The 11,222-nt window shown below is 33.9% G+C and overlaps 1 protein-coding gene across 1 annotated transcript; it reads left to right on the top strand.

Annotated features, from left to right (window-relative positions):
* The first annotated feature begins 2,216 nt into the window (after positions 1–2,216).
* LOC106714723 lies at positions 2,217–8,933 on the top strand. Its single transcript, XM_045678630.1, has 19 exons — positions 2,217–2,231; positions 2,312–2,612; positions 2,681–2,878; positions 3,285–3,544; positions 3,703–3,904; positions 3,979–4,152; positions 4,272–4,407; positions 4,529–4,669; positions 4,897–5,036; positions 5,318–5,466; positions 5,800–5,952; positions 6,457–6,587; positions 6,744–6,920; positions 7,048–7,198; positions 7,429–7,575; positions 7,770–7,876; positions 8,150–8,267; positions 8,393–8,575; positions 8,814–8,933. Exons 1-19 carry the CDS (start codon positions 2,217–2,219, stop codon positions 8,931–8,933), a joined length of 3,003 nt encoding a protein of 1,000 aa, XP_045534586.1.
* Positions 8,934–11,222: the final 2,289 nt, after the last annotated feature.

Genomic DNA, 11,222 nt, shown 5'->3' with positions numbered 1-11,222 from the left:
GTATAATTGTTTCATATTTTTTTTAATCAAAGTATAAATAAACTATTTTATTTATTTGTTATTCTTTTGTAGGCAGTAGTTGTTATTACCTTTTCAATAGTACTTTTGCTATATTGTTAATTTTTTACTGATTTTTCTTCTTTTCGAAGATCTGATTTAACGTAAAACACAAAATGTTTCCCTTTTTCGACGTAACCGTAACTTTAAGTATATATTCTCCGTAGAAGAAGGATTTCCCAAAAAATTTGTACGAGACATCTGTGAAATTTACGAGGTTATTAAAAACGCCCTGAAATCAAAAAGATCATAGAAACATCCATTAGTATATGTATAATCCATAGAAATAATTTTAACTAAAAAGTATTAATGTGTTCAAATATTTTTTCAAATTTACAAACCTGCTTTATAATGCAGTTCTTAGCATTCAGTGCTGTTTCGATAATCACAGCGATGGCGTAATGCTGACAAGGGTTGTTTACTTTGTAATTTAATAATAAAGTGGTATTTTTATTTTTCACAACAAAAACATTTATTTTTAACTGCAAAAAAACATCCTTAAATTTGCTAATGTCTTGTAGAGTAGAGTTGCTTTTTTTCACCGACTTCCATAAGGAGATTATAAATTCGTCGGTATTTTTTTTATAAAAAAACGAATTTACCTCATCCAGATGAACTTGTGTAAGGAAAGTTATATTAATCCAGGCATAGTACATGTCTCCTTCTTTAAAGAGGTTCATTTGGTAAACAGTGGCATTATTCACCTTTGGACCTTTGCATGTTTCATAGCGACCCCAGCTTATGTCATATGGACCCTGGAAAACGACCGTAGTCAGTATTTATTTTAACAAACACGTTAAGTCGTTACACTTTTTATTTAAATTATAATTTTATAATACAAATGTATAATTTACTTACGTATTGATTCAAGTTTTTATTTACCGATAAATCAACTAGATAAACTTTTTCCAATAAGCATAAAACTAGACACAGTTGAAATACGGCCGTTACTGTCATTGTTAGGAAAATAACTAAATACCCGAAAACACTAATATTAGAATAACTAGAGGTCATCTCAAACATGTATTATATACTAATTGTTATTTAATTGCCAACAAACATATACTAAACGTGATCATCTATAAAATGTAGTCATTAAAATTCACACGAACGACATAGAAAGTTTTTCTGAAAAAATGGCTACTTTAAATCGAATTAAAAACATTTACACTGGGGTCTGCCCTATCGTTCGTTGGTTAACAAAAAAAGGAGAAGGGAGAGGAATATGTATAACAGTCGGTTAATAAATTCTATTGTCAATTCATTCGTGGTATTAATATTTTTTTTAAATAATATAAGGTGCCAAACGAGCATGTGGCCACCTGTATTCTGAATTTAATGAATACAGGAAAACTAATAACTATAAAAAATAACCATGTAAATGAAATTAGTTTTACAACTTAAGTTGTTTTTAAATTCAACACTGAAATTTACCAATAAATTATTTTAAAATGTTTATTTTAAAATCATACTAATATTAAAAATGCGAATGTTTAGATTTAGATATCCGGAATACCTCAACTTATCTTGATGAAATTTGGCACAGACGTAGAATATAGTAAAAATTTCGTGCAAAATCGTTATCGTGTTCATTTTTACAATCAATCTTATTGATCAAAAATGTAAATAATGCGAGTTGCGACCAATTTTCTACTAATCATTATTTAATTGTACAGAAAACGAATGAACGATTACATCTCATACAAATGCAGTGGCTAAATACATCACTTGTTGTATACAAAATTTTTTCACTAAATGCAATTTCTTTGTTATAATATTAGATAAATGGGTAATTAAAGAACAATAGGACTTAAATTGACTAATTTAAATACCTAAATATTAGTATTAACTAAAAAGGTCCGATTAACATAACTTATGATGTGTACTAATACTAACCGCTATTTAATTAGCAAGGAGAGAGTATTATACAACAAACATATAATTGGAATATATAAATCGGTACACAATTATCGTCGTAGCTTTTTTTTTAATTCCTAAAGTTGGTTAGGAATCAAATAAATAATAAATGACATTTATGTCATCATTACAATTTGTGACAGAGTGCATGGTGTCGGTTATAATTTAAGATTTTAGTTATATTTAATAAAAACCAAACCCTACTTCAGATAAAGCCACCTGATCGCACTAAGTCAATGAATATGAAGAAGGGAAAGGTATGTCACTATCAAATGTTACTTAAGTACACTTGGTATTCGGAATTCTTACAACTGTTCTTGTTTTTTTTTCGTTTCAGAACAAATCAGACCAAAAACTATTAGCTGCCTCAGACATAGTTTTGGAACCTGAGGAATCTATTGATAAAACTCCTGTCGATACGTTTACAGTCGAAGTATTGGGTCTTCAAACTTCAGACATTGAAAGAGTTTCTTTTATTATTAATATTACATTTTTCGATATACCAATACTTGAGGCAGAAATCCCATCGCTGTGGGCAAGACGAAGCATTGATAATAAAGCAATAGCAAGAGGTTCAATGACATACGATCCTTCAGACTATTCCAAAATGTGCTCATTTGCTGATGAACCTCTTGTGGGTAAGAATTGTTGTTACGATGTCGCCAAACCCATTCTAAATTACTTACCCTAATTTAATTTTTTACAGTAACCATCGAACCAATAACTGTGTCAGAAAATTCAACCGACAAAACATCTGATAAAGTATCAAACAAAATGTCAGACAAAACATTAGATAAAAGTTCAGATAAAAGTTCGGAAAAAATATCTGAACCTACAACGGAATCCAGACAATCCGCCAGTGACGCTTTAAGTTGCAACATAGACATTTTACCAATGTTTCTTGGTAAGATATTCCACTAAATTAAGACATCAAATTTGATAAGCTCTTTTAAGAATAAGGATTTTAAATAATGAATAATATTTAATATTATTCTTACGGTGAAGGAAAACATGTGAGTCAAGGATATATGTGAAATCAACCAACCTGCAGTGGGCCAGCGTGGTTGAGGAAAGCCTAGTCATCCTTAACTTAGGGTAGGCTCACACAGTGGGGACGAAGAGAGCTGATAGTGATGATTTAATATTATTCATAATACGAATATTTTGAGTTTTGTGAGCGAGGATAAATATTTGCCTAAGCTTTACTCTTCTCTATTACGTTTGTCAACAGGACAAAAGCAATTATCAATAAGCAAAAAACAGGCATCAGGCTATAGTCACTTTTTGTTATGTAATTTGTTTTATTTTAGGCACTGACGAATTATTCGTCAAAGTAAGACTGCAGCCGGTAGCGCTAGCATCAGTTCTCAATGCTATCAGTTGGGACAACCTGCCACTCCTCACTTTGAAGCTCTCCGTGAACCGAGATCCAATGAACGACGAGCATCATAATGTTCTCGCTAAAGCTAATTATTTTAAATTAACACTTATCGGCTGCTACAATATTACGAATGCTTTATCAGACTTCAATTTTATAGCTGCTTCAAAAACAACCATGTGTAACGAAAAGGTTTATTTTTAATGTTTAACATTTAAAGTTCGAAAAAATTTTGATCAATCCATAGCGTGATCTTGATCTTAACATTTCTGTTTATATTTGTACATATTACTGTTATATTATGTTTAAGTTTTTTACCTTGCCATAATTTTAGTTCTCTTTAATATTAGGGTAATACTATCACCAAATTCTACGATGGGTACAAACGTCCGAAAGGATTTTCTGGACTAAGCTTCTTTCCTAAATGGGAAACTATGCGTTTACGTGCAAATGTCAATGCACAATATTCCGAAAAGTTTAATTGTACAATAGAAAACATACAAAACGAAGCAAATATTGATTTGAAGAAATATTTTCAACAGAATTCCACGAGTGAGCTTTTAAATGCTTAGAATTTGTTATTATTAATATTATAAAAAAAAAATACAATTAAATAATTTTGACAGGCAATGTAATATGGGCGTCGTTTCACCGAACACTGCTGCTCAAAAATACAGAACATTCGTTTCTGGACTTCATTCGTCAATACAGCTGGCCACTTGAACTTTATGCTTCCGATAACAATGTCGATTATTCATTTATGGCCTTTCTTGATTTATTTAGACTACTCTACCCTGGAGGTAATAATTGAATGAATGAATGATTCATTTCATTTCTAATCTAAATGTCCGTCCCTTTAAGTCCTTAATCAATCAGCCCCCTTATTATCGTTAAATGAGATTAAATTGTTATATTGTAGAAGATACAATTCGCATGGCAGTGCCTTTAAAATGGCTGGATGAAGCGCTAATGAAGGAAAACTGTGACTGCGATAAGTTATTGGAAGTTACAGAAATTGATCCTTCTACTATCAGCAATGTTAAAAAATCGAGCAAGTTAGTACATTTTCAACTTATTCTAATCTGTTTTCCGATCCAGACGGAACAGACGGCGATCATAAATAGTTATTCACATTCATTTAATTTTATATTAGTTAATACGTAATTATATTTCCAGAGTAATATCAGAAGGAACAATGAAAACGGACCCAATACCAGTGACGACAACGGGTAATGACGACACGGATGCCTTCGTTGTTGTGGAAGTCTCTCTTAAGAATCCAATAAAGCAGCCTGCGATACCGCCTCATATATCTCCGTTGGTTACTTATTGTAAAATAATCATCCTTATAGAGCCCTCTACTGTCCAAATTAAACAACTTTGTATATATTACTTAAGTTAAATCGGCGCAATTTTAACCAAATATCTTTGATCATTAATTTTAACTCTATTGTAGTAACAAGGTTGTAATACCTACAAGCAAACCTGATATGAAACATTGCAAGTTATTTATAATTACTAATATGGGTCTTTAAACCTTACAGGATACAAATTAATAAAATGTTAGAAGAAATGGAGAGTCAGCAGACGCAGCGAGAGTGTACGGCGCGAGGCCAACTTGTCAAAGATTGGGTCAACGTCGTGAAGATGGCAGCTAATGCGCTACGCAGAATCTCATACTATGGTATTTATTTCCTGCCAAATATTTTTACTCACATCAGAAATATGTATGAAGTTAGGTTAGATTAGGTTAATTACATCGTTATGATTGTGAGATACTAAAATTCCCGACATTTTGAAGGACTTTTAAATGTGCTCTACTTCGACTAAAATATTTTGTAATTGTATAAATATCACTATAAACTTTATATTTATAGTAAAATAACCTTCTCTCATTCTCACGATTCAATATAGTTACACCGAAACTATGTCACTTAAAATGTATTCTTCTTTGTTGTTGTCAAGGTTCAACTGACTTCTGTACATTTGACCGTCAGTTCAGCTCGACCCGGACTCGGGTGGAGATGGTAACGTCATTCTGCGACGAAGCTGCAATTTATGTCAACAATAACTTTGTAGCGAGAGACTTCTTGGAGTCAGATGATACATTCAAGGTGCGTTCATTGGATATTTTTATTAAAAAAAAATTATATATGATATCTATAAAATCTATAAAACTTTGAAAAAGATCTAGCGATATCTGTTTCCACCATAGGACCATTTGTGTTTTTTAAATATTGTTCAATGTTTTGCTTTCTGTTGTAAAAGAAATTGAATACATCGGCATCATTAAGTAATCTACATAGCAGGGAAATATAAGTAAAAATATTTGGTCTTCGAAATAATGCTTATCTATGCAAGAATAAAATTAGCTGTAAAAATCATAAATTAATTGTGGGGTTAATCAATAACTAAATATATATGGTATATCGACCCAATGTTTGTAGGAATTAACATTAATGGCGCACGCGTGCCTGGTGCGAGAAGCGGGCGACTGCCTGTTGGTGCCCGAGGAACGGCGGCTGGAGCCCACCCTTAGGGCGGCGCGCCACGCTCGCACCTTCCAAGATGTCTACCACGCTGTAGAACTTTACTTTCAAGTAAATTGAAAGTTACATATTTCTCTTTGACACAAATATTATTATACTACTAGTTGGATGTAAAGGTCTAAAGGTATTTTTTGCCCTATTGATAGTGTTTTGCTCTACGGTCGGTCGGTCTATCTATATGTCATTTGATTCGTGTTCTTTACATAATTATATTGTTAGTAATGTCTAAAGTTAGAAAAGAGCGTCGGTGGTTCAGGGGTTAAGCACTTGACTTGCAATCTGCAGGTCCTGGGTTCGAATCCCGCCATGTACCAATGTGTTTTTCGATTTTCGATTTACATATGTACATTTATCCGACGTTCTTACGGTGAAGGAAAACATCGTGATGCAACCTGCACATATCTGAGAAGAACCAACCCGCACTTGGCCAGCGTGGTTGACTATGGCCTAGTCACCCCTTACTTGGGGTAGGCTCCGAGCCCCTCGGTGGGGACGTATAGTGAGCTGATGATGATGATGATGAATGTCTAATATTCAAACAAATTATTACCGTAGTGTGTATCCCGAAGTCCTCGTGACGCGAATCTGTGGCGAGAGCTAGCGACCTGCCTGCAGGATCTCGACCAGGAGTGGGCGGACGTCTGCCTCGACAAGTCATTGTACCTCAATCCAAGACATCCTCTCACGTAAGCAGATTTATAGCTAACTTGCGATACAACAGACTAAAAGATGTACAAACGACTTGTAATCTAACGACGTTTCCGTTTTTGTCGATCTAGTAATTTCTACTCCTCCCTTCCTCTGGGTTTCCTAATACTGTAAGTCGTCTACTGTCTTTACAGGCTCCTTTCCAAAGGATGTATGATATTCAAGAAAGATCCAGATGAGGCAGAGCCGTTCTTCTTGAGCCTGCTATTCTTCCAGCCGTTTTGGGTGACTGGGATGGTCGCATCCAACGCGTATTTCTTACACAGAGAAAACTTTGAAATGGCTGACACGATTGCAGAATGCATTAAAACGTTAGTTCCAAGTTTTGTTTTTATAAAAGACGGAATAAACGAGCATGACCTAATTAAAATCAGCAACAATCATTTTCAGTTCGTCGATCATCGTTTTGTAGGTATTACTACATATAATATCTTTAAGGGTCCAGACACAAGGGCTATCAGAACAGCTGAAGATACCGCGGGCATGGGAGAACGAGCTGGGCGACTGGTGGGACGCGACGCCGCTGTTGCCCGGCATGAGCCTGTATTACGATACCGCTGACCTTCTGCTCAGGTTACGAGGTATCAAAGTAAGTAGACCTGATGACTTATAAAAGACAGTTAATATCTATAAACGACAAGATCGTCTTAGAAACTTACGGCAATCAATTCAAAATTAGATGAATTCAATTTCTTCTGAATTATTGTGTTCTATAGACTATTATTATGTCCACGTTCTTTACTTATAAGTTCTTCGCACGGAAGATAGACTATTTCGATAAATTTTACAATGACCTTTGCCCTTGATGATTGTCTGCAGTTAGCAGAAGTTTGTGTCGCCCAAGCACTGCAAACATGCGGCGACTCTCCCGCTTACTTTCATCTACTGGCGCTGTGCTGTCGTCTAAGAGGCGACTTTGATAACGCTCTTTGTCATATTCGTACAGGAATCAAGAAATATGGCGAGGTACATTTTACAAACAACATTGTCTTATATAAAATAACCCGAAATATAAACATTATTAATACTAAGACGGACAGACAACATATGCATATGAGGTTGTGGTGTTTCTTCAGTTGACATACAACTTTTCAGGTTTATCCAAGCTATACTTTGAACTTGCAAATATAATAGATGTTTTCGTTTGTAATTTAACCCAGGTCAGTTATTTAAGAACATTGGAGGCGGAATGCTATCACATACAGAAAAATCTTTCAGCATCCATTGTGTCTTTGGATAAGGCTGATACGAATCTTGGGTCTTACAGGTTTCTTATAATATATTTTAACGTTTTATAATATTCATACATGCTAACCCGAAATCCTATTGCCTTGATCCTTGCGTTCGAATGTTTGATTGCATCTTTCTTACAACTTCTTATAACTTCATCGAAGCATAGTTCTTTTAAAAACGAGCTAGTTATTTACAAATTACAAGCTTGACACCACTCTACTGTGTTATAATCTTTTACTACATCATAATTGGACTGCATTTTCAAAGCTATGTTGTTTATACAAACGTTGGTGATGTGACGTGGCAGCGTTCTATTGGGCATGATGAGCAGCAGGTCGGAGCGATGTCGTTCGCTCCTCACGGAGCTGCTGCGCCGACAGCCCAGCGCCTACGCCTGGATGGCATATGCTGAAGAATGGATACTGGTAACTTATTTTATATATTGGCTTAAGGACTATTAATTAATTGAAAACCTATAAATAATTTTTACAACGTCAAGAAGTAAATACACTTTAACTTGAACGTTCTGAGTCTGCATTAAATATATCAGGCAGCTAAAGTAGAAGCAAAGAAAGCATCACCGAAAGGAGAAGCTCAGGCCATCGCGTATGCAGTGGCGTGCGCGACCGAAGCCCTCAAGATAGACAAGCAGGCGGGTGCCGCTTGGGCTCTGCTTGCAAGATTTGCGAAGAAGAACGCCAGGAAAATATACTGCGCGAAAATGGCCGCAGCGGTAACGTTTATAAACATTCTATCGTAATGATAATTTTTATTAGAAAGCAGACAAAACACAGAAATAAGAATGTAAATATTTAAGAAATACCTTCATTACTTTTTTGCAGTTTATTTTGTTCTTATATCTGTAATATCCAGGAAATATATTTTGCATGAAAACAACTTAACTTCTTCGTTACAGTCATTTTTAAAACAGATATTAATTTATATTTGTATAGAGTATTTAAATATTTCAGTGCGGGCACAGCTGGGCGGGTTCTTCTTCGGCGTCGGGGTCGCAGCCCGGCTTGTGCCAGCGCGTCGGCAAGGCGCTGCGCGAGTGCCAATGCAGAATATGCGCCCACTTAATACTTTAACAGCTGTGCATTTATTATACGTTTATTTCATTATTCTTAAAAAATAAATTGTACTGATATTAACATTTTTTCTTGTGAAAAAAGATAGAAAACGAACACGCACATCTCCTGATGTGAAGCGACCGCATGCCTTACACATCTGCAAAAAGGTATTGAATTTCAAATGGAAATCTTTCGAAAAACCTAATTACTTCTATGCGTTATGCATGAAAAAATATCTAATTAATTCAGGATAAGATGAAATCAAATTAAACACTGCTAACGTTTATTTTGTTTTCAACAATAGGTATACATTTAAACCTTAAAAATAATACATTAATGATCTAAAGGCCTAGGAAAACAAACAGTAAATTTAATAATAGAAAAATAAATAATTGAAAATATAAAATACTAGCAATCATTTTCTGTTTTTTCATGTAACTTTTAAAAGATCTTAATCTTTTAAATAAACATTTATTTAAAATTATCATGACTTCTCTCATTGCCGAAAAATTCTAATGCTGCGTACATAGTACGTTTAGTTCTTCAAAGAAAAAGTGGTATACTAACATCAACGCTTTACCTTATCTATTATTTTGAACAATATTATGAATTCTTAAATCGCAATGGTGATGAGTGTCTCATGTTAAAGTCCGTCCCATCCATAGTTATATTTAACAAACGCATCTTCAAATATCTCTTGAACACCCAATAAGCCAATAATAAAATGAACTTACTGTAAAAATAAAAAACTTTATATTTTTAACAAAATAAAGGATTTCAATGTTAATTTAAACGCACGCGTAGATGTATGAATGTGGAAGAAGCGGGATCTCTGCCTACCTCTCTGGGTTACGACTCGAGGTGTGTTGTTGTTGAATGTAATAAATTAAAAAAGGCTTTACGAGGACACAATAAAATTGTAATATAACATATTATTCTACAAAACTTACCAATTGCCCATTGATGGGGGATATTGTTCACTCTTATTTCAAAAAACAACACGACGAACTGTTTCGTCAGATCAAACCTAGTCTGTAATCTCAGTTACCTTTTAAATATCATTACCAAAACAATGCAAATCGTATGATACAAAACTAGTACCACACTTAATGCTCAATGCTATACAAAAGCTATAAGTCGTCCAATGAATAACATTAGAAAACAAATTAACATTAATATTAAAAATTATATCTTAATATTGCAATTAAAAATATTCCCCACTAATCGTTTTTTAGTTAATTTCAATCATTTCATATTTGCTTCTGAAGCCATTCTCTTGAATCAAGTTGCTTCTGTAGTCAACTTTTCGATCAGTAATTTGTGTTACATCATGTAATAAAAGCATGCAAAAAATACGGTGGTCGGAGCCACAACGTCAAATGTCAAACTACTATACAGCTGTTCTTCGCACATCATAGCACATACTGGATAGCAATCCTTTAAAATTGTTTATTATTTGTTGACCTACTATTTGTATACATTTCACTGAGAAAACAATCCTTATTGTACTCACAGTTTACTGAATGTGTTTAATTAAAAATAAGTCATCTACAAATGTCCGTGCTCTTTATCACTAGACATTAGAAGAGCCGTTGCACCTTCCACGTCCTCGATATTATATTCGGTACTAACCCTGGTAATAAGGTAATTCACACTATAGCTCCTTCAGCAATATTTCTATTTACTTCAGTTTTAGTTGGGTATATCAAAGTTCAAATACTCTAGAATCTGTTAGAGCAATATCAAAACTTTACGGCGATTGGCAAATGACTGATCAGTTTATAAACTTCACCATTATGGTGTGGCACAAAAACTAGCTTATCAGTGCAAATAGCTGTTTACACCTGTGCACTTTCTTGTTCATCTTTCCTTTTCCTGGAACCATCAGATGTCAGTCTAAAACTAATGAATTCATCATTCATTCAGAAGACATCGCTCTCAATCTGTTCGAGAAATCCTTTCAAACGCTTAGCGTTGTAAAAATTTTAACATTTTTTATAGGTAACATACTTGCAGTTTATATATGTAATGACTATTTAAAAAAAGGAAGGGGAATTAAAAAAATAAAAACAAAAAATTTTTCGGTTATGTTGCTTTTTACTATCAATTTTGGATGTAAGTGTACAAGTATGAATTCGAGGAAAATAAAGGAATACGTAATGTTTCATAATACATATATATTATATTCTACATCGCAGTACTCGTTATCAACAAACATTACTTATTATATATATACTTTTAATAAAGTAATTTCTACCCATTCATAATTTTGTTCGATCGCTCACATTATTACGATACCGTGAGAGC

This window comes from Papilio machaon, chromosome 7, assembly GCF_912999745.1.
Source record: "Papilio machaon chromosome 7, ilPapMach1.1, whole genome shotgun sequence".
Taxonomy (NCBI): Eukaryota; Metazoa; Arthropoda; class Insecta; order Lepidoptera; family Papilionidae; genus Papilio; species Papilio machaon.
This window is presented reverse-complemented; position numbering and strand designations above follow the sequence as displayed.